This window comes from Dromiciops gliroides, chromosome 4 (genome assembly GCF_019393635.1).
Source record: "Dromiciops gliroides isolate mDroGli1 chromosome 4, mDroGli1.pri, whole genome shotgun sequence".
NCBI lineage: Eukaryota > Metazoa > Chordata > Mammalia > Microbiotheria > Microbiotheriidae > Dromiciops > Dromiciops gliroides.
In genome coordinates, this window is record NC_057864.1 from 153,285,448 (window position 1) to 153,310,307 (window position 24,860).

At 41.4% G+C, this 24,860-nt stretch overlaps 1 protein-coding gene and 1 pseudogene across 2 annotated transcripts in view; both read left to right on the forward strand.

The window, feature by feature from the left end:
* The window catches only part of LOC122726766 (SLAM family member 5-like), a 42,846-nt gene extending 39,637 nt beyond the window's left edge, over positions 1-3,209 (forward strand). For both annotated transcript variants that reach the window (XM_043964707.1, XM_043964708.1), the window contains one exon: positions 1,482-3,209. In XM_043964707.1, coding sequence (XP_043820642.1) covers positions 1,482-1,547 — 66 coding nt within the window. In that variant the 3' untranslated portion in view covers positions 1,548-3,209. The remainder of the gene's footprint in view (positions 1-1,481) is intronic.
* A 4,747-nt stretch (positions 3,210-7,956) lies between these two features.
* Positions 7,957-24,860, forward strand: part of LOC122754717 — a 40,266-nt pseudogene continuing 23,362 nt past the window's right edge.

Here is a 24,860-nt window from a genome sequence, read left to right on the forward strand (position 1 = left end):
TAAAGTTCTACCACACTGCTCCCAAATTGATAAGCAAAATTTTAAGAAGCCTCTTAACTAAATAATCAAAGCAGAGTTTATTTATGAGATAGTATTTAAATTAAGAATACAGGGAAATAAAATGTACAACCTGACTGCGTTCCTTTGGTCTCTTCCCACCTTTTTTGCCTGGAACTTTTTTAATACAATAAGGGCCACTGCTGCCTCTTGCCTTAGGGTATGCTCTACTTTCACTGCTCAGCTACTTTCTTCTAACTTTCCTCTTAATCTTCTGGCCTCCTTCCAGCATCTCTAGTCTCCGTTCCCTCCTTGTAGCCCCTTTCTGTCCGTTCCTCTCCAATCTTGTCAGTACTCTCTCCTCCTAGTCCTTCGGCCTCCCTTCTAATCTTGTCAGTCCCCCTGAGTCTAACTCCCAGGTCTATATATATTTTCTTTTTCTCCACTCAAATCTCAGGGCTTTTTGCAACCCCACAGACCCCAAGCTAATCCACCAGCCAGGGCTGCAGCTGGGGCTGGGGGGGATGCTTGAGCATCACGTGCCTCAGCACAGCAGGCTACACCAGAGCCCAGCCTGGACAAGCCCAGGATCTCTCAGATAGATCTGCTCAGGGCAGACGGAACTGGGACTTTCTCCCCCAGCTGTCTGACTTGGCATCTTAGCCCATGGGGCTTTTGGGCTCAGCTGAAGCAGAGGGGGAGGGGCACCAGCACCTCCCACACAGAAGAGACCCTGAGGGCCTAAGGCTTTCTAATCTCAGCCCAAAGGTAGGGTCCCCAAATCAAAATAAATTTCCACATAAAGACCTTCATAAACTGACCTTTTTCTACCTTTCTGGTCTTAGCCCTTAGTTTCCTCCATTGTGTTCTACAATTCAGTTAAAGTGACCTCCCTCACACAATTCTCACAGGCTGTCCTCCATGTATGGAATGTTCTGTATCCCTCATCTCTACTTCCCGACTTTCCTGGTTTCCTTCAAGTCTCTTTTGTTACCCACTAAATGATTGGTGTGAATGTGCTGCTACTGCTACTGATCACTAGAAGGCTCCCAATGGCACCACACTTGCAATTTATACGAAGAGGGCAAAAAGTATCCCCTCCCCTCCCATCTCACAGTCTCAAGATAGTGGCAATAGGAGAGACAGAGAATGCAGGAACCTTGAGCCTGACACTCCATCTCAGATATGTAGAAAGATTACCCACTACACTCCACTTCCCCCATCTCACTGCTCCTGTTTTGTTTTAAGGGTTAATCCCTACAGGACCTCTTTAGGGACCCTGAATAGCTAAGAAATCATATGGGATCCAGAAGGGGATTTTGCAAATCCTTAGGATGAACAATATCAGGTCCCCTTTTTGGAGAGAGAAAGGCCCTAAGCCTAAAAGTGATACCTGGCCAGTTCTGGCCTGCTTTCTATGATTTCGTAGTTCCCAGACTCCAACTTAATATTAACACGTTTTTTTGTCCTCTACTCTTGTACAGGTGGAAAATCCAAACTCATCTTCTACCAAACTTCTTGGGACCTCTACCAATGAGTTTGTAATCTAGATGAAAGAGAAGCTAATTTTCTTCCCAAGAGTGGACATTTGATGGCAAGAAGAAAGAAGTATTGGTGCGGCTTTCCCTGGTCAATGAGTCAAACTCATGAAAAGAAAGGGGAAAGTATTTTATTAGCCCACCACGGCAGCAAGCAGTTAGAGTGCAGCCAGCCCCATTTAAAATGGAGCTGGTTTTTATAGATTGGAGTAAACAACTTCCATATTAGGGCAAAAGTATAGTGATTGGTGGTGTAGCACCATAAATAGATCTATATCGTTCCTCTGTCTTCAAATCATCTTAATCTGAGCTGCCTGTAATTTAGGAGTAGGCCTTGAGAGTAGTGCCTTACAGTAGACACTGTAAACATAAGCAACATACAATCCCCATGACAAAACAGCAGAAGAGAACCACAAACAGATATTTCAAGCATGAGAGATTGGGGAGCCAAGAAGTTAACCACTGCCATGGAGACCAGTGTTCTTTCCTATCCTAGTGGAACTCATTTCAGGCCTTTTGTATTGTATGTACAATACGAAAGTCCAGATGCACATGTTAGGAGAGTTATCAGGAACCTGTGTGTAATACTGCTGCCCTGCTTCTGCCAGGAGTTAATCCAGAGCTGGTCTGTTCTGTAAGGCCATGTCTCCAAGGTCATAGACCTCTGGCCTAAGTTCTTCCATAGCATCTATGGATTCATTAACACAAATCTCTAAAACTTCATTCATTCTACTGAAGAGTGCTAAACTTTGTCTGACCCTATATGTGGGCAATAGAATGGAAAAGGCACTTTCAAATGTTCCCACTAAAGGGGGAAACGTGGCAGAGACTTGACTGGCTTCATGTTTGTTCTACAAATGGGTTCTAAGAGGCAGGGTAAGTGCTTGGAGACCAAAAAGAACTCTTCCCATTCCTCATTGTCTCTGCAATTTGGGGGGGAAGATAATAATAAGGTTTGTTGTGACACAAGAAATAAAGTCCTTGTAGGGCTATGCTAAAAAAATCAACTTGTGTTTGCCTGGCCTCCTAACTTAAGGCATTCTCAGAAGACCATTCCATTCCCTAAGTCACATTCTGTTTCAGGGATAGGTATACTTGCATCCTATTTGATACCCTATTTCCTTGCCCTTGTGTCCAGTTTTGTTCATAGCACAGTACCAACAGTCTAGTAACATAGCTCAAGCTCAAAGAAGGACAGAATTGTGAAATGTTAGCAATCTTATTCCAACTAAAGGTAAATGAGTGAGAGAAATCATTTTTCCAGCCTATAGCAGCACAATTTAACATTTTCTTTAAGTTTACCTTAATGATTGCAAAAGTATAGTCATTCAAGTCCTGGCCATCTGACCCCAAGGGCACAAATCAGGGCATAAAGTGAAAAAAAAATAACCAGATACATGGTAGATTGTAGAGGAAGTATTAGACCCTAATTATCAGTCAAACAGGCAACCAAGGACCAATGATTGCTATTGAGGTTGCTTCCAAGTTTAGCTGGGTCCAGAGACTGATCAGAGGTTGCTTCTTCTGTTCAGCTGAGATCAATCACAGCAGGTTTCACATGGGACTGATGTATACAGGTTATCCACATGGCAGTATGTTTGGTCAGCAGGATCTGAAAAGGCCTTTTCAAGAGGGCTAGAGACTAAATGTCTTCCTGAAGTTACAGATCCACACTTCTCACCCAGATGAATTTTTGAGTTTGAATTTTGACCTTTCCAAAGGCAGAATTTGTGTCAAGGCTACCTCCTTCCAGACCTAGGAAAGGGAACTGGACAGAGATCACATATCTTATCAGACTTTCTTCCCTGTGGTCAGACTTGGGCTCTGAGGGTGCAACCTCCAAGTACTAGAAGGAGGCCTACTGAACAGAATTTCAAAAGGTGACAATCCACAATCCTGTCTACTGGAACAAGGGGAAGTACCAGAGGACATTTTAACTGTGTTTCCTCTCATAGTTTTCCAAAAAGAGTCTTAACTTCCTTCTTTTTTTTTTCTTTTTTTTGCAGGGCAATGGGGGTTAAGTGATTTGCCCAGGGTCACACAGCTAGTAAGTGTCAAGTGTCTGAGGCTGGATTTGAACTTAGGTACTCCTGAATCCAGGGCCATAGCTGCACCACGTAGCTGCCTCCTTAACTTCCTTCTTTAGCTACTTAGCCCCCCGGATGATTGTGAGTGATAAGTTATTTCTGTGGTAAAGTGTGGCCCCTGGTGAGAGCCAGTAATACATCACAAGCCAAATCTCTGTGGTCAGACCTCTTGCTGCTGTGTTTGCTGAAGGGTATGCTGCTGAAAAGGCCTCTACTCAATGGCTTAATTGTTCTCTGCATACCAACCCTTAGACTTTAACAATTCAATAAAGTCTGCAGGTGGTCAAATAGTCACCTCCCCACTTTTATTAGTTTTCTTCTTCAAGGAGTTGAACTTTTGAAAAGAAAGGTAGCTAGAGACCAGACTACTGGCCTCTGCATCAACACCAGGGGCAAACCATGGCAAACTTTTAGCACAAGGTCCTCGGTTCCGATATGTCCCGGGGCATAGAGTTGCTGGCCCAGGAGGTGCACTAATTGCATTAGGTGCAATGGGGCCCCCATCTGGCATGACCCACAGTCTGTCTGGTAAAATGGTTTCAGGTCTAGCCACACAGATGTCAATTTCAACATCTGTGACTAAGGAAGAATAGTCATTTGGTGTGTTAGCCGACAGTATAAGGAGTGTTTTGGTCAGCTCTCAAGGACCCTAGCCCACTTGGCCATCTCATCTGCAAACTGATTGCCAACTTGCAAAAATGACCACCCTCTGGTACGGGCCAGGCAATGCATCACAGAGATGGCCTCTGGGACCAAGATGGCTTGAAGGAGTTGGTCAACAAGTGAAGAATGAGTTGTTGGTTTATCATTTGCTGTGATGAAGCCACATTGCTTTCACAAGGCACCAGTGGAATTACAAACCCCAAAGGAGTATTTGGAATCAGTGTAAATGTTCATTCAGGGTCCCAGAACCAGCTGCCATGCCATGGTCAGCACCACCAACTCAAGTCCTGTGCCTCAGGACTGGACAATGTGAGTCGTGGAGAACACAACCACTCCCCTAGTCACTCATACCCCATTTTCATAAAAGGAGACACCTGCGAACAATGTGAGATTGAGTTCCCATAAAACATCTGTGGAGTCAAGCCATGGTATCTCTGTGGCCTCAGTTATCTCAAGGCAGTCATGTGGCACCTTGTGGTCATTCAGGGGTTCAGGAAGAAGAGTTTAAGATAAGGCTTTAAAGGGCAGCTAGGTGGTGCAGTGGATAAAACACTGGCTCTGGATTCAGGAGGACCTGAGTTTAAATCCAGCCTCAGACACTTGATACTAGCTGCATGACGCTGGGCAAGTCACTTAACCCTCATTGCCCCGACAAAAACAAAAACAAACAAACAAAAACAAAGATAAGGATTTAAAATAGTACAGTGTTAAATGGAGAGGATAGGATCAGACAAAAGGATGGCTTCATATGCAGGCACCAGCTGGTGGGGAAAAAGCCGAGTCTTCGATTGGAGTGAAATGATGACAATGCCATGAGGCACATAGACAGTCAATGACTGGACAAGGACAAGGAGTTGAGGCTTTTTTGCAAGCTCAACAGTGTTCGTGAGGCACCCTGAGGCACCTTGCACCACTGGATCCAGTTGGCAAGAATAGTAACTAATGGGACTATAATCGGTCCCCAACCTCTAGGTGAGGCCTCCTGATGCAACCCCTCTCTGTCCATGTACAAAAAGTTTTTTTAAAAAGCTTGTTATAAGCAAGCAATCCTAGAGTTAGTGAGGAGACCATCACCCACTTCACTTGCTTAACCATTTCCTTCAAGTCCTCTAAGGGTGTGAAGAACTCAGGGCCTCTTTAGCCACATAAGCAACTAGTTCATGGTGCGTTCCCTCAGTGCTGGAATCCAATGGCAGCAGTATCCCACAGTCCCCAATAGCACATATACCCAGTGTTTTGGTTTGGGCATTTGCATTTATCATTTGTCAAGGATGTAGTCCCTTGACTTATTTCATAACCCATGTACCACACTATAGGAAGGGCAAACTATAACTTCAACAGGGAGACTCAGCGACCCTTTTCATAGAGACAGCACAGGAAAAAAATGGTACCTTCCTCACTGGCTCCTTGTGAGGGGATGGCTAGCAATAAGTCATAAACATATTGAATTAGGGCAGACCCCCAAGTGGATAAACATCTTGTTGGTCCTTGACAAGAGCTTGTGTGAATAGAGTGGGAGATTCGCCATGACCTTGAGGCAGCCCAGTCCATGTGTATTGCTGACCCTTCCAAGAAAAAGTTCTGTAACTCTGGGTCTACCTAAGCACTAAAAAAAAAAAAAAGCAATATACAAGACAATAACAGAATTTGCTTTAATGTTGTAAGGAATGTTGGTGATAATAGAAACAGGATTCAGAACTACTAGGGCTCTTAGGATGATAAAATTATTGATAGCTCTCAGATCTTGGACAAAATGGTAGACCTTCATCATCTTTTTTTTCATCACTGGCAGTACAGAGGTATTGCAAGGTGACTGGCATGAAACTATCACTCCCAGGTGGACAAAAGCATTGTTAAGGGTTTTTTTTTTAACAGATTCAACAACCTTTAAGTTGATATTGTATTGTTGCACACAAGGTGGTGGTCTGTCCTTAATCCAGATCCACATATGTTAAACTGACTTTATGAACCACAACCTTGGGGTTCCATCTCCACAAAGTGTCGAGTAAGTTTCATAATATGGGAGGTAAATCAGACAGTAGCGGTCCCATAAACTTTTTAGGTTCTTTAAAATGATTCAATGAGCCAAATCCATTCCTCTGTGTTCTAACCTAACCCCTTGGGCATACAGTGAATAAAGGCCTTAAGTTTACATAACAGGCTTCTCCCACAGAATGAGATTGGGGAGTTAGGCATGAACAAAAATAAATGAAAACACATTAGAGGTCCGATAGCTACTTTAAGTGGATGTTAATACACATTTCACTTTTCCCCAAAATGCCTATCGATCGCCCTTTAAATCTTTAACATCAGTAAACCCTGGGGAAAGGGGGAGGGAGGTACTTGAGTGCTGAGGAAGTCATACCCTGTGTCCACCAAATAAAAGGTGTTCCATTAACGGTAATCTCAATTAAAGGCTCCTTAACTTATACCTGGGTCCCTTTCATCATTCCCAAGAAATACCCCCAAGTTTCCAACCACCTTCCTCCTGCCATCTTTGCAAATGCGAATTCCCAGAATCTAAAACAGGGTACAAACTATTTAGTGTCTGTGACAATTACAGGCCCCAAGGGGGAAGCTAGGTGGTGCAGTGGATAAAGCACCAGCCCTGGATTCAGGAGGACCTGAGTTCAAATCTGACCTCAGACACTTGACACTTACTAGCTATGTGACCCTGGGAAAGTCACTTAATATTCATTGCCCTGCAAAAAAAACAAAAACAAAAAACAATTAGAGGTGTCAAGGTGACAATGGGGATGGTGTCACCCTCTGCCAGAGGCCTTGTCCAGAATTGTGTTTCCTGTAATCCTTAAAATGCCCCTCCTTTTTTTTACAGTAAAAGCATGCCACATCACTCACCACCACCACCACCCACTACATTTTATAAATCTCCCTTCCTGGGCCTTTGTCCCTTCTCTTCTTTCTTGCTGCATCATCCCCTTCACAGCAGCTGCCCAGATCTTCACTTCCTTAACCTTACTTTCCTTCTCTTTCCTAAGTTCCTTCTCCCTCCACCCTTCAAACACATACAATGCAATTCCCCTGATCTCACTAATAGTTTTCCCACTCCATCCAGGACAGAACTTATGAAAGTAATCTGAATGTCTGTTGCTGCTAGATTAACATAAACTGAAGCAATTGTTTTTGGATCACCCTCATTTTCTGGATCTAAGAAAGCTACTTTCTGGGCAGCAGCATACAAATAAATGGAGAAAGCATTGGGATGTCCTCTTCAATTTTGAGATGTGTCATGGTAGTCATAGTCATGTCATCCTAGTCTCCCAATTTGCCAGTTGTTTTGCTGCTTTCTCTAGAGGATCCCAGAGGGCCATTTTTACATCATTGAACATTCCCCAGTCTCCCTCATTATTATAGTTCCAATCAGGAACTGTTCTGAGCCTTGCAGTAACTGCTGGGCACATCCTCTAACTTTACAGCATAGGACAGTACATTTGCTTTCATATTCTATGTGAGGAAGGGCATCTAATAACTCACTGACATCCTTCCAATTGGGGTTATGTCTCCTTATAATGGTCTTAATTTTCTCAATGATGGTAACCGGGGTCATGTGAAAGAGTAGACTGGATTGCTGCCAAAATACATCTCCTGGTGAAAAGGAGACATGTACTTTCCTTTGCTTATTGCCTATAAAAGTGACTCTTAAGAGTGTCATGGTCTTTGGTTCTAAGAAATACAGATTGTACGGTGGTGGTGTGGTGGTTTGGACCAGCACCCCTAATGGTCATGATAATGTGAGTGTTAAGGGCTAAAATTCTAGCTAAACTGTCTAAAATATCTAATGAGTGGTCGCCAATAAATTATAAGCTTTAGCAAGAGTTAGACTTTTAAGCATTTATTAAGGAGAATAAGAATTTGGTAAAGAGAGAGAAAGGCCTAGATTCCTATCTATTAAAGGGAGAGCACATTTCTAGCTCCCTTCTCCGCCAGAGTCCAGAGGAAAGAGCGCGAGAGTGAGCGCCCGTCTCTTCCTTCCTCCTCCCACTAGTCCGCGTCACTTCCTGATGCCAAAGAAAAGACTCCTGGTCTTGCCCTCAAAGACCTTCGCTTCATGAGCAGAACTCTTCTACAGTAAGTCTCCAGCAGGTGGCGTTATTCCAATCGTTACATGAGGTAGTCTTAGTTTGGAAGTTCCATCTGCAACTAAAACATGTAGTCCTCGGTTGCCAGAGAAGATGGACATGTAGCCTTCCCCCTGCATCTTCTATCTTGCCAGATAGGCAAGTGATTCCAGATCACATGTTGCCTTAGAAAAGCATTTAAGCTACCAGCCGCTTTAGGCACTACGGATCTCTACAAACCGCTAAAGAATTTTAGGTTGGGATATGAAAAAAAGCATCTGCAGCCTGTGCTACCTGAAAATGAATATATTTCTTTTGGCTTTCCTTTGCTTTTAGAAAATACTTATAAAACCATAGGGGAGGGGCAGTTAGGTGGCACAGTGCATAAAGCACTGGCCCTGGATTCAGGAGGACCTGAGTTTGAATCTGGCCTCAGACACTTGACACTTACTAGTTCTGTGACCCTGGGCAAGTCACTTAACCCTCATTGCCCCGTAAACAAACAAACAAACAAACAAACACATAGGGGATCCAGAACAAAGTGGCTGCAGAGATGAGATGACTATTTGCTTCATGGCCTTCCCCAGTTTAAGAGGCCACCCTAAGACTCCTCTGGCTAGCTATCATTTAGGCCCTTCTGGAAAACAGGAAGGAGTCAGGTCCTGACGCCGCAGCCCTTAAAACACGAGCCCTTCAGGGAGGCAGCCCATTCAAGTAAAGTGAATTGTGGAGGACTCTTGAAATAGGAAAGGCGGCTAAGGACAGGTCCCAGAACCATCCAGAAAAGACGAGAGCTGTCCCTACTCCCAGACCAACTGCACAGGAATCTACCTAGTGCACCTTACTCTGTGATTCGGTTGGCATCCTACCACAAAGTGGCCATGACAATTATATGATATTTTGAGTATTCATTTCCCATGGATTTTAGCAAACAAAAACAGCTAAATTCTAACTCCCAGGAACATCTACCAACTAGATGGGATACCTAAGCCCACATTCGTGCATCAAAAATGCTTTGATTTCAATAGATCAAGGTCCCCCAGTGCTTATTATTGAGTGTTTAAAGGTTTACAACATATATTCCTTATAAACATACTATAAGGTAGACAGTTGTAGTAGTAGCAGTCATTATTGTCATCTCAGTTTACAGGTGGTAAAACCGAGGCTCACAGAACTAAAGTAATTTGCCCATAGTTTTGTCAGAGTTGGGATAGAAACCCAACTCACGTGACTCCAAGTTCAGATTTCTACACCACACTCTCTGATTTAGAGAAGGAAGTAGGAGAAGGATGACAGTTTCCTGCCTATTGAAGCTTAAATTTTTGCTTGGGAGACAAAACTAACACAAATTAAATACTCCAGGGCTACACTTCATGGTAAAGGAAATAATGCACTGATATTGACAGCAATGTCAATGGAGAAAAAAACAACACTAAAAAAACAACTACATTCATTAAAAGCAACGATGAATTTTGATTGCAGAGGGCAAATGATGAAGTAATCCTCTCCCAAAAAGTGAGCAACTATGGTTATGAAAACCTTTCATATGCTTTCAGTCCTGGTTGTTATGCCAGTAAGTTTTGCTAAATTGTTTTTTAAATTCTTTTTAACAAGAGGAAATTTTTGTCTGCTCATTTCATTTTGTTTTGTTTTGGTAGGGAAGGTAGGCCTATAAGGATATGACTTCAATATTAAAAAAAGAAAAATCCTTTATGTTGTAAACGGTTGCTTAGGAAGCTCCCCAAACAACTTTGTGGGTTTTAGAGTAGTGGGTCTTTATTTGAGACTTTAATTGTATCTTATCCATTGGGGATGAATAGGCTAACTGGGACCATCGTCAACTGGAGCCACTCCTTTGAGTGAGTCTTGTAAAAGGAAATAAACAGAACTGTTTGCCCTTTTAGCCTTTTTCTCCTTTTCATAGTGATTCAGAGAGCATCAGAGCAAATAGTGACCAGAATACTTATAGATGAAAGGAAAGGGAAAATGGAGCTTATGGCCACCCAAGAACAGGAGACTGCCTCACATAAGAAAGAACAGAGAATGTAACCGAGAAGTTATATGTGCCATCACCTATGTGGACCAAAAAGAAAATTCTTAGATACCAAATTCAGGGACACAGCTTTCTAAAGGATGCATGGTGAATGGGACCATGAGCCTGGCGTCAGGAAGACCTAAGCTCAAATTCAACCTCAAACACCATAAGCTAGCCACTTAGCCTCTGTCTACCTCAGTTTCCTCAAATGTAAAATGGGGATAATTCTACCTACCTCTCAGAGTTGTTATAAGGAGATAATACCAAATGAGATAATGTTTATAAAGTACTTAACACAGTGTCTGGCACATAGTAAGTAAATGTTTATTCTCTTCCCTTCCCCCTAAAGAGAAAAGGGACATACCTGGGCAGATGCAGCCTTGGGCTAGCCTTTCAAACAACCTCAAGTAGGAAAATTATGAGATACAGCTCTCTCTCAGAGAAAGAAGGGAGAATGCCTGGAGTGTGGAGAGAACATCCTGGCATCTGGTATTCCAGAGAGAAAGGTGGGGAAGTGTTCCTGGGCAGCATTGTCCTCAGATAAAAAATACTCATGTATAAGGTAGGGCAAAAGTCATGAATGGGATCTGATGTTTTAATAACTTTTTGAAATTTTTTCTTTTTTACCATTTATGAGATTTGATTTTTCACACATAATATAAATTCATTTCCTTATATATACTAGTAGACAATATAAATTAAAAACAAAAAATAAAGGAGTTAGTAAGTATTAGTGACTTTTGGCCCACCCTATACATAATCCTCTAATCTAGATGAAAGGAATAAACCAAAAGACTCAGACTTACCCTCCATGTAATTATTCAAATAGTAGAAGACTGATGAGATGGTCCCTCACAGCAAATCCAAGCACATTTCCCTTTATGGGGGAATCCCAGTATCTATCACCTTGGGGAGCATCATAAAATTATATATCTATATGGGGTGGGGGGGGATGGAACTCACCAGAATGTTTCCCTTCCAGGGAATTTTAAGCTTTCTAGTTAGTGACACAAGGATTTCTGCCTGTGTGGCTCTCTGGAAAAGTCGTAAGACATAAAACCACTAGTTTCCAGAATAGGGTTTGCCAAACGGTGAGGAATTTGTTTAAGGCTTAGAAATATGTGAAGGGCTACTGACTGTACTGCTACCTTTCAAAGGAAGAAGGTGAAGATGAAGCCTGATGGGCTGAAGGAGTCAATAGGATTCTGGGAGCAAAAGTAGACATCTACTCCAGCCAGAGGACAGATGTGGTTTTAGCTCTGGATTCCATAGGCAAAGAACAGGGGATTTTTGAGACCTTGCAGCCTGAACTCTGGCCTGACCCTGCAGAGATGGGGAGGGGAGGCTCAGTTCTAGCCCAGGCCCTGCCTCAGTGAGATGGTCCCCTCACTGCCAACAGCAGGGGTCCTTCAGCACTTGCCCCAAGACCTCTCCTGCCCAGGAGAGGAAGCATTAAAGCTACAGGGAAGCTCCGGAACTAGGGGCAGGCTGCGGAGCCTCCCTCCCCCATGACTCCTTTGGTCTCCGGACAGGAGAGCACTTGGCAGGTATGAATGTATGATCATTTATGAAGTGCTTCATACGTGCCAAGCACTGGGTTAAATATTGGTCTTATAAACAGAAAGGCAAGAACGTTTTCTCTGTCTTCACATTCTAATTGGGCATACAAGGAGATGGGGGGATGCATATAGGAGAGCTGCCAAGAGGATAGAAGAGCTTAGTCATCCTCAGGATGCAGCTGCAGGAAGACTAATAAGACCCGAAGATCCTCTATCAAACCAGAAAGATGGTACTTGGTGAATCCCTACTCATCTAAATAGTAGGATTATTCATGTTATGGAAGTGGAGATGCCTGGAGGGGCTGGAGGTTTACAGTGGAGTGAGGACTCTAGGTCTTACAAGGGTGAAATTGGGTCATCAGTGTTGGACCAAGAGAGAGAAAGGAGAAGAGACCACTGATAAGAAGTTTAGCGGAGAAGGGTTTCCTTTGTACCTGGCCCTCATATCTGGGCCATTTGGGCAGTTAGCTTGTGATAGTGATGCAAAAAAAGGAAGAAGGAGGAGGAGGAGAAGAAGAAAAGACCACTAACAAAACATTTTTAAAATACACAGAAGAGAGCAGAAGGATATTCAGAAAGGAACATGAACAAACAAAATTATTTCATTACTACTATGTTGTTTGATATATACCTTTTTATACAGAGAATTATTAATTTTTTAGGGAATTAACTATTTTAATTTAAAATTCAATATTTATTTATTTATTTATTTATTTATTTGTTTGTTTGTTTGTTTGTTTGTTTATTTGTGTTTAGCTTTCATTTTTTAAAATTTGGAGTTCCAAATCCTCTCCTTCCTTCCCATTTCTATCCCACTGCTAAGGGCTAAAATTCTAGCCAAACTGTCTAAAATATCTAATAAGTAGTCGCCAATAAATTATAAGCTTTAGCAAGAGTTAGACTTTTAAGCATTTATTAAGGAGAATAAGAATTTGGTAAAGAGAGAGAAAGGCCTGGATTCCTATCTATTAAAGGGAGAGCACATTTCTAGCTCCACTCTCCACCAGCGTCCTCAGGAAAGAGAGCAAGACCAAGCACCAGTCTCTTCCTTCCTCCTCCCACTACCCTGCTTCACTTCCTGACACCAAAGAAAAGACTCCTGGTCTTGCCCTCAAAGACCTTCGCTTCATGGGTGGAACTCTTCTACAGTAAGTCTCCAGCAGGTGGCGTTATTCCAATCGTTACACCACCCATTGTGAAGGCAAGAAATAGAATATCAATTATATACCTAAAATCTTGCAAAACACATTTTCCTATTAGCTAGGTTGCAAAAAAGGAAGAAAAATAAAGAAAGTGAGAAAATTATGCTTCAATCTGCATTCAGACTCCATAAGTTCTTTCTTTGGAAGTGAATAGCATTTTTCATCCTAAGTCTTTCAGAATTGTCTTGGAGCATTGTATATATCACAATAGCTAAGTCATTCATAGTTGATCATCATACAATATTGCTATTCCTATGTACAGTGTTCTTCTGGTTCTCCTTACTTTCCTTTCCATGAGTTCATATAGGACGTCCCAGGATTTTCTGAAACCATCTGGCACCCATTTCTTGTAGCACAGTAGAATGCCATCATAATCATCACACTGCAATTTGTTCAGCCTTTCCCTGATTGAGGGGCATCCCAATTCTTTGCCACCACAGAAAGTCACTATAAATATTGTTACACATGTAGGTCCTTTTCTTTTTTCTTTGATCTCTTTGGGATAGAGACCTATTGGTATTGCTGGGTGATAGTTCCACATTGTTTTCTAGTATGGTTGGAGCAGTTCACAACTCTACCAACAGTGCATTTGTGTCCATTCCACGACTACACCTAGAGGACATCTGAAAAAAGAATTTCAGAGACTTTAAATGAACAGTTTTGCTTTGTTGTTGTTGTTTTTTCTCTTTTCTCTTTCTGTTATAATATATACCATCTGGGGCGGAGCCAAGATGGCGGAGGAGAGTCTGTGACTCCCACAAGCTCCAGATAAACCCATCCATTCACGCCCAAATAATGCGGTAAAAATCAAAACCCAGAACAGCCTAATGCACATAAGAACAGAGTGAGACTGTTTCTCCACAAAAGAGGGCAATTCTGATCACCTACTGATCAGGCTGAACAGCTCAGCACGTGGTCCGGACCCAGCCATGGACAGTGCTTCCAGCACATGTCAGAGTCTTCAGCACCAGCAGCTTCTGAGGCTCCGATCATGGACTGGTGAGTGGGTTCGGTGGTGGGCCAGGGTGAAGTGGAGGCAGTGTCTACTGGAGTTGGGCCAAAGTGCCCTGGGTCTGAACCAGTGGGCTGAGTTGAGTGGTGGTGGCCCAGTGGGGGAGGGGTAAAAGCACGCCAAGCTTCCAACCATAGAGAATCAGAGTTCAATCAGACTTCTGTTTCCGGGTCAAAGAGAAAGTGGCTGTGATTACTCACAAGCCAGGCAGGCTGAGAAGAAGCCCAATCACCCCCTGGGCCACGCTGTAGCATGAACAGTGTGTCCTGGAAGCAGCGCTACACTTTAAGGAGTAAAAAGCCAAGAAACGGTAAGCCAGGATGAGTAGTCAGAGAAAGCAGAAGACCATCGAAAACTTCTTTGGGGGAAAGGTAGACCACAATACATCCTCAGAAGAAGAAGATAATAATAGGGTCAAAGCTCCAACATCCAAAGCTTCCAAGAAAAATATGAACTGGTCTCAGGCCATGGAAGCTCTCAAAAGGGACTTTGAAGAGAAAGTAGGAGAGATAGAAAGAAGATGTAGAGAAAGAGAGGAAGGAATGGAAAGAGAAATGAGAGCAATGCAGGAGAGTCATGAGAAAAAAGTCAACAGTTTGAAAAGCCAAATGGAAAAGGAGATTAAAAAACTGTCTGCTGAAAATAATTGCCTAAGAATTAGGATTGAACAAATGGAAGCTAGTGACCTTATGAGGAACCAAGACACAGTAAAGCAAAGCCAATTGAATGAAAAAATAGAGGGCAATGTGAAATATCTCCTTGGAAAAACAGCTGACCTAGAAAATAAATCTAGGAGAGATAATTTGAAAATCATTGGACTACCTGAAAACCATGACCAAAACAAAAGTTTAGACACCATCCTCCAAGAGATTGTGAGGGAAAATTGCCCTGATATTCTAGAAGCAGAAGCTAAAATAGAAATTGAAAGAATCCACCTATCACTTCCTGAAAGAGATCCCAAAAGGAAAACCTCCAGGAATATTATAGCCAAATTCCAGAACTCCCAGGTCAAGGAGAAAATATTGCAAGCAGCTAGAAAAAAGGAATTTAAATACTGTGGAGCTCCAATAAGGATAAAGCAAGATCTAGCAGCTTCTACATTAAAGGATCAGAGGGCATGGAATATGATATTCCAGAGGGCAAAGGAACTGGGACTACAGCCAAAAATCACGTACCCAGCAAAACTAAGCATCATCTTTCAGAGGCAAACATGGAACTTCAAGGAGAAAGAAGACTTTCAGGCATTTGTTATGAAAAGACCTGAACTGAATAGAAAATTTGACTTTCAAATACAAGATCCTGGAGAAGCATAAAAAGATAAACAGGAAAAAGACTTCATGAGGGATATTAAAGGATCAAACTGTTAACATTCCTATATGGGAAGATAATACAGAGGACACAGGTCTGAACTGAATACAAAGGGATGTTATGTTTTGTTCTTTGTGGGGTGTCTTATGTATGGGGTCGGATTTGGGCTTGGGGCCCCCTGGGTCCAGGGCTGGTGCATTGTCCACTGTGCCACCTAACTAACCCATAATGACATCCTTAAAATAGGGTTGAGGTGTAGGAGAAATAGACTGGGGGAGGGGGAAGGGGAGAGATGGTCTGGGGAGAGGTTGTTCACATGAAGGAAACAAGAAAAAAGCTTATGGAGGGGAGGGGAAGAGGAGGAAGGAATTGGGGAGTGAGTGAACCTTAATATCATCAGAATTGACTCAAAGAAGGACTAACATACATACTCAAGTGGGTATAGTAATATATTTTGCCCCGAGGGAGGGGAGGGAGATAAGGGGGGAAGAAGAGGGGAAGGAGGGAAGGGCAGATTCTGGGAGAGAGTAGTAAAAAGCAAAATACTTCCAAGGAAGGTGAAGATGTTCTGCATAATGGCACAAGTATGAAATATTGAATTGCTTGATTTCATAGGGAGGGTTGAGGAGAGAGGGAGGAAGAAAATTCGGAACATAGAATTAGCTCAAAGACCTTAAACTCATCAGAGTTGGCTCATGGAGGGAATAACATTCACACCCAGTTGGGAAGAGTAATCTATTTAACCTTATAGGAAAGTATGAGAGGAAGAGGATAAGGAAGGAAGGGTGAAAAAAAAGGGAGTGCAGAGTAGGGGAGGGGACAGTCAGAAGTAAAATACTTTTGAGGAGGAATAGTTTAAAAGAAGATAGAAAATAGAGTAAATATCATGGGAAGGGAATAGGATGGAGGGAAATAGTTATGATGACTTTGCTGGGCTAATATGAAGAAAATTCTTTGTCAAGTTTAAGGTACTTTATTTAGGTTATGATGAACAGGATTCTATTAGAAAAACCTGGAAAGACCTACATGAACTGAAGCAGAGTGAAATGCACTGTATACAAAATAACAGCAATAGTGTAAAATGATCTGCTGGGAAGCATGTGGTTATTTTCAGCAAGGCAATGGTCCAATATAACCCTGAAGGACTTATGAAAATGGCAACCCATCTACAGAGAAAGAAGTGATAGTATCTGAAAATAGATGGAAACACATTTTTTTTCTTTTCTTTTTTTTTTTCTTTTTTGGTGAGGCAATTGGGGTTGGGTGGCTTGCCCAGGGTCATGTGGCTGGTGGCTGTTGGGTGTCTGGGGCCGGATTTGGGCTCAGGTGCTCCTGGTTCCAGAGCCAGTGCTCTGTCCGCTGCGCCACCTAGCTGCCCCTAGAAACACATTTAAAAAAAATTTTTTTTTTCTCTTTGACAATTCCTCAGTCTGAAGTTTTGGGAGTTTTTTGACTGTTTTTTTCTCACAACCTAGCTAATGTGGGAATGTTTTCCATGACTACTCATGTATAATTTATTTTGAAATGCTTGAGTTCTAGTGGGTGGGGGGTGGGAATAGAGGAGGAAGAGAAGTTGGAACAATTTTTTTAAAAAATTGATGTTAAAATTTGTTTTTACATATATTTTGGAAAATAAAATTCTATTCATAATATACACCATCTGTAACATGTACTCTCTGCAGAGGCCCTCCCTTTGCAAGACCAATGTCAAAGCGTTGGTTCATGAGGACAAAAAAATCGCCCCTCTGGACAAAACTTTCCTCTCTCTCTTTTCTATATTGTTATTAACATGTTGTTAGTTAGCATAGGTTATTATATTCTGTTATTTTTGACTGTTTCATCAAGGAAACAAAGCGGGGAACTGTAACGATTAGAATGACGCCACCTGCTGGAAACTTACTGTAAAAGAGTTCTGCCCATGAAGCAAAGGTCTTTGAGGGCAAGACCAGGAGTCTTTTCTTTGGGCGTCAGGAAGTGACGTTGGCTAGTGAGAGGAAGAAGGAAGGGACTAGCACTATGTCTTGCGCTTTCCTGAGGACTCCGGCGGAGAAGGGAGCTAGAAATGCGCTCTCCCTTTAATAGATAGGAATCTAGGCCTTTCTCTCTCTCTTTAACAAATTCTTATTCTCCTTAATAAATGCTTAAGCTAAAGCTTATAATTTATTGGCGACCACTCATTAGATTTTAGACAGTTTAGCTAGAATTTTAGCCCTTGACAATATATTTACAAAATGAGCCTTTATCAGAGAAATGTTTTCTTTCCCAGTTTCTTGATTTCCTTCTATTCTTAGCTACTTTGGTTTTGTTTATGCAAAACCTTTTTAATTTAATGTAATCAAAAGAATGGGGCAGCTAGGTAGCACAGTAGCTAGAGTGCTGGGTCTGGAAACAGGAAGGCTTAAGTTTAAATTTTGCCTCAGACACTTGCTAGCTCTGTGACCCTAAGCATCTCTGTTTGTCTCAGTTTCCGCATCTATAAAATGATTTGGAGAAGGAAGTGGCAAACCACTCTAGTAGCTTTGCCAAGAAGACCCCAAATGGAATCACAAGGAGTTGAACATGACTGAAAATTTTGAGGGGCAGCTAGGTGGCACAATGGATAAAGTGCCAGGCCTGGAGTCAGGTAGACATCTTCCTGAGTTCAAATCTGGCCTCAGACACTTGCTAGCTGTGTGACCCTGAGCAAGTCACTTTACCCTGTTTGCCTCAGTTTCCTCATCTGTAAAATAAGCTGGAGAACAAAATGGTGAGCCTCTCCAGTGTCTGCCAAGAAAATCCCAAATAGGGTCACAAAGAGTTGGATATGACTGAAAATGACTAAACATACACACAATCAAAATTATCCATTTTACATTTGGTTGATATACACTTTTTAAAAACTATAAATAATAAGCTTTCATTTCCATATAAAATTAAAATAAAATGGGTGTCAGGCAAAGAAGTCTCTTCTAGCTCTAAATATCTGAATATAGGAGAGTTGGGCTCTATTTAACTCCATATCAGCTCAGTCTCAATTTGGGTAAGAATTCATAGGTTCATATACCTAGAACTGGAAACAAGCTTAGAGATCACCTACTCCAACTGCTTTCATTTTGCAGCCAAATCTGCCAAAGTGGATAGAGCACTGGGCCTGGAGTCAGGAAGACCTGAGTTCAAATTGCTAGTAACTAGTTGGGTCACCTTGGGCAAACCACTCTGTTCTCATTTTCCTCAACTTAAAAATGAAAATTACATTGGGACCTGCCCCAACAGGGTTGTTGTGAGGATCAAATGAGATGATATTTGTAAAAGTGTTTATTACAGTGCCTAGTACATACTAGGTACTATCTAAGTATTTATTCTTTTCCCTTCCCCTTCCCTTCAGTGACTAGCTCAAGTTCTCCCAGGTGGTTAGTGTCATAGGCAGGATCTGAGCCTCTGTACTTTGTGTGACTCCAAATTTAGCAGTGCAAGGTCAGAACTCTTCCCACCTCAGGAGTGTGAATAAGCCTTGATCTATGACCTCTGGCAAATTGAGTTCCATTTCTGGGGGCCTCGGTTTCCTCTTTGTATCTAGGCCAGGGATTTTTAATATTTTTGTGTGCCATGGACCTCTTTGGCAGTCTTGTGGCATCTATGGACCCCTTCTCAGAATAATGCTTAATGCATAAAATAAAATACAAAGAATTACAAAGGAATACAAATAGATGGATAAAGATGTTAATTTTTTGCCCTCTAAATTCGGACATATTTAAATTTATCCCCGGTCCTCTGGTCTGTGAACTCCATGTTAAGAATTCCTGATCTACATCCCAAAAAAGAAAAAAAGACCTATTTGTAAAAAATATTTATAGCAGCCTTTTTTGTGGTGGTTAAGAATTGGAAATCAAAAGAATGCCCATCAATGGGGTTATGGCTAAACAAGCTAGGGTATATGATGGTGCTGCAATATTATTGTGCTATAAGAAATGATGAGCAATATTGTTCAGTGAAGAATTGTAAATAACTTAACTATTCTCAACAATGCAATGATCCAAGAAATGATATTGATTGAACACAGACTGAATGAAGCATGCTATTCTTCACTTTCATTCTTTCCTTTTTTTCTTTTATTTGACTTACACAAAATTACTAATATGATCATGTTTAACATAATTGCACATGTATAACCAATATCCGATTGCTTACCACCTGGGAGCAGGGGGAGGATGAAGGGAAGGATGGAATTTTGAACTCAAAATTTTAAATAAATGTGTTTATTTTTTTTTAATTTTAAAGAAAGAGGAAAATGTCCTATATGTACAAAAACATTTATAATAACTTTTTGTGATAGCAGAGAACTGGAAACTAAGAGAATGTCTATTATTTAAGGAATGTTACATATGTGGGGGAGATGTGTAATATAGCATGCACTTTCAGACTAAGCCATCATATTATTAATTTTACTCACATGATTTGTTCTCACAAAGTGGAATGTCATCAAGTATTTGTAATATAAAAATAAAACACATCAATAAAACTAAACAAACAAAAAGAATTCCTGATATAGATTCTGAGACTGTTACATAAGCAAGGCCTCCCTCATGGCACTATTTGAATTATCATTTTACCCCTGAGCTTAGAATAAAATAAGGCCATTTAAAGAGAATAAATACAGGTGTAGGTGATTAGATTAGCCCCTTCTCCTGTCCCTGGATCTCTTCCCTTCCACTTGCTCTAGTAAAAGTAGAGCTAGAGAAAAGGGTTGGGGTAAAAGGAAGGGAGAGAGATAGTAAGATATGAGTTGGCAATAGACCATATGAGGTAAGGTTGTCAATTGAGTGGATGAAAAGACAGAGCCCTCATTAATCCTGTATGCTCTGGTGTTTGGGGATTTCTTATAATGGGGTCATAGTATTTAGAACTAAAAAAGACCTTAAGAGGCCATTAAATCTAACACCGTCATTTTACAGAGGAAGAAATTGAGACCTAGTAAGAGATATAATGACATCCTTAAGATGATACAACTGGTCAGTCAGTCAACAAAAATTATTGGTTAAGCTTCTACTATGTTCCAGGCACAGTGTATCCCCAGGCACTGGGGATACAAAGAAAGGAAAAAAAACAAACTGTCTTTTACCTTTCTTTGTATCCTCAGTATTTAGCACAGTTCCTGGTACATAGTAGATACATAATAAATATTTATAGACTGACATATTGACCCATTCCACATATATAATCTGTTGCCAAACCTTGTCATTTATGCCTACATGGCATCACTCACATACATTCCCTTGTGTTCACTCATACAACCACCACCCTGATGGAGGTCCTTATTACCTTGTTAGTCTTCCTGCCTTAAGTGTCTCCCCACTTCAGCCCATCATTGAGTTCCTATGAAAATGATCTTCCTCATGCTAATCTAATCATGCCATGGTTCTATTCAATAAACTCCAGTGGCTTCTTATTACTTCCATGATAAAATATAAAGTTTAGAATTTAAAGCCCCTCATTCCCTCCCAGTCTTCTGACACTTTACTTTCCTCCAGATGCTCTATGTTCCAACACTGGCCCAAGTGATGTTCCTCACATATGATTCTCAGGCATGATTTCTCAGGCTCTGGTCATTTTCACTGGCTCTCCCCCAAACCTGGAATCCACTCTCTCCTCCCCCTCTATCTCTTACTTTCCAGGACATTCATCAAGATAGCTTAAATCCTACCTTCTATGAAAGACCCTTCTTGGTCCCCCCTCAATTGCTAGTGCCTTCTTTCTAAGATTTCTCTCCTTACATTTGGTATGTACAAAGTTGTTGCCGTATTTTCACATTCACATACAAATTAGACTGTGAACTCCTCAAGAGCAGGAACTGTATCTTGCCCTTCTTTGTAACCCAGGGCTTAGCACAGTGCCTGGCACTAGTAAGTATTTAATAATTTCTTTTGACTGACTGACAGAGGGTGGAGGGTGTAAGGACTTCTTCCTCCCTATAAACTTTAAATCTCTCCACCCCTAAAAATGCAGTTCTCAGAGGAAGTGCAAACTAGATGTCACTTTCTGTTCATGTTACAACTTCAAAAAAGCAGCTTGACTGAGAGGTTCAGACTGGGTCTTGGGCTGAGGCTCAGAATCATGACATATCTGCAATGGCTCTTAGTCATCCTCCATTTACAAATAGGTAAGTGTCAATTGGGATATTTTCAGAGACTGAGTTCTCCACTTGGAATAGGAAAGCTCCCCACCAATGGCTTTGTAGAGAGGCACTTGACCTGCCCTGATCACTGGAGTGGTTCAGTGTCAAGGAGCTATGGCCCTTCCTTGGTGTTGTCTCCTCCTCTCTGCCTTGGATATAAGAGAGAATCGCTGAGGTGGAATCAAGTTATGTTTTTTTAATTGTGCCTGTCTTCCAAAGACACTGCAATATGGAGAAGAAGGGGAAGCTGTCATTCTATGAGAAACAGCTGCTTTTGGTGAATGATTCTGCTTGTCTCTGACCAACGTATGCTAGTTAAGCACTGAGATCTAGCTCCAGGAACAAAGTTGTCAGCAAAGACCTCCATAAAGTTCATTGTTAATCGTTCATTGTTCATTGTTCAAAGTTGATTGCAAATGTAGCAGATTTCTTACTTTAGCAGCTTGTGATTTCCTTGGTGTGCCTTTGACTTCAACCAAGATAGAGGAAAACCTCTCCTTTCAGTTTTGTCTTTGTATTCCCAGTGCCTAACACAGTACCTGGCACACAAAAGGCACTTCATGGAAACTTCTTAACTGATAAAACTTAGGAGCTTCTTCAGAAGTTGTGGAGCCCCCAAAATTAATCATTTTGTATCCAACCTAATGCCAAGTTCTTCCAAGCTTCTCTAGGCTGGTTCTTGAAGGACAGAAGCTCATTCTGTCACCAAGCCATTTCAGATCTCTACCTCCAGCCATTAAGGCAATACCAGGAGCTTTGGGAATATAGGATAACTAAATGGCACAGTAGGTAGTGGTCAAAGGACCTAGAGTGAAGACCTGAGTTCAAATTCAGCCTTGGCCACTTACTAGCTATGTAATCCTGGACAAGTCACATAACCCCTGACTTAGTTTCCTCAACTGTAAAATGGGGACAATAATAGCACCTACCTCCCAGTGCTGTTGTGAGAATCAACTGAGATAATATTTGTAAAACACTTTGTGAAATGTAAGGTGCAATATAAATGATAGTTTTGTTTTGTTTTTTAAAAAGGTATGAAAAGGGGTTACCAGGTGACCTGGGATAGCTCCCTCACTTTATTTTTTAGCTAATTATCACCTGTTTGGTTTTTTTATTTTGTCTGGTATACCAAAGTTAAATAAGTGACTGATATTCAGCCACCCACCCACGGCTATTCCTGTCATAAAAAGTTTGGTCTAGTGGCTGATTTTTGTTGTTCAGTTGTTCAGTGATGTCTGACCCTTTGTAACTCCATGGACCATACTGTCCATGGAGTTTTCTTGGCAAAGATACTGGAGTGGTTTGCCATTTCTTCCTCCAGAGGTTAAATGATTTGCTCAGAGTCATGCCACAGTTAGTGTCTGAGTCAGGATTTGAACACAGGTCCTCCTAACTCTAGATGTAGCCCTCTGTCCACTGAACCATCTAGCAGCTTGGATAGCTGCTGTTAATCAATATATAAACATTTATTTTGTTCCTACTGTGTTCCAGGATGTCTGAGAGGCACTGGGGATACAAACACAAAAAAGACAACACTTGCTCTCAGGGAGCTTATTAGAGGAAGACAAGATATCCACCAATAAATAAATACATGGCAGCTAGGTTACACAGTGGATAGACGGCTGAACCTGGAGTCTATATAAATGGAAGCTATTATATCCTCCAAAATACAGGGACTGAACAGAGGAGGGGACATTATCAATTGGGGGAACCAGGAGATATCTCATGGAAGAAAGGGTTGGCACTGGAGCCAAGCTTTGAAAAGAGCTAAGAGTTCCAAGAATCAGGAATAAAATGCCTGAAATGTCCATCAGGGACAGACCACGTGATGTCATAGAAATGGGAGACTGAATGTCTTTTTGGGGGAACAACAAGCAGGCCAATTTAGCTAGAATACAGAATGTGTTCATATCTATGTTTTAGGAATATCAATTTGGAAGCCCTATAGAAGATAGATTGGAAAGGGAACAAGACTGGCTGGAGGAAGACCAGATGAAAGGTTAGGTTATTGCAATAGTCTAGACAAAGGACAATGAGGGCTGTGACTAGGGTGGTGGTGGTGTGAGTAGAAAGAAGGGGAAGAATATAAGATATATTGAGGTGGGGGAACTGACTTGGCACCTGACTGGATATGTGGTGGTGAGGGAGAGTAAAGAAGCCAGGATCAAACAAGCAAGAAGTAATTATTAAGTAATCAATGCTTAAAATTTAAATACTTAACATTAAATTAAGCAGTGGCAGGCACTGAGTAAACAAAAGATAACCTGTACGTTGCAACTTGAGCAACTGGAAGAACAATGGTGTCTTCAACAGAAAAAGGGAAATTATAAAGTGGGAGGAGTGGTCAAAGGAAGGATTGTGAGTTCTGTTAGGGATATCTTGAAGTCTAGACGCACAGGAGACATCAAGCAGGCAGTTGGAGGTCCTCAGCTGGAGCCCAGGAGAGGTATGAAAACTGTAGATGTAGATATGGGAGTCATTTGAACAAAGAAAGTCATTGAGTATGTTGGAGCTACAGATATTGTCAGGAGAAGGAAAACTCCCAGTACAGAACCCTGAGGTTTACCTACTCATAGGGATTGGGATACTAATAGAGAGCATGCAGAGGAGATGGAGAAGAATTGATCACTAACAGAGCAGAAGCGTGAAAACCCAGGTACAAATTGTAGAAGAAAGTAGTGACCAACAGTATCAAATGCCAAAAGGAAATCAAAAAAGTCAAAGACTGAGAAAAGTTCAGTGAATTTAGCAAAAAGGGGTCATTGGAGACCTTAGAGAGAGCATTTCCATTGAGTAATGGGGATTAGAAGATAAAATACAGGGGTTGAGAAGTTGATGGAAGATGAGAAAATGGAGCAACAGAATATATTAGGGATTCTTAGTCTGTGAATTAATTTTTTAAAACATTTTGACAAATGAATTTCAAGATAATTGGTTCTATATATTTTATTTTATGCATTTAAAACATTTTTCTGGAAAGAAATATTACAGGCTCCACCAGGCTTCCTTAGGAGTCCATCACATACAAACACACATACACACACACACACACACACATACACATGGTATAGATAGGGTTTTTTTAGAAGTTTGACTATGAAAGGGGTAAGAATAGCTTAAGGAGATATTTGAGTGGAGTTTAAGGATGAGGAATTCTGAGCATGTTTGAAAGCATTAGGGAAGGAACCAGTGAAGAGAGAGGTTGAAAATTAATGAGCAAGAGGGGAGG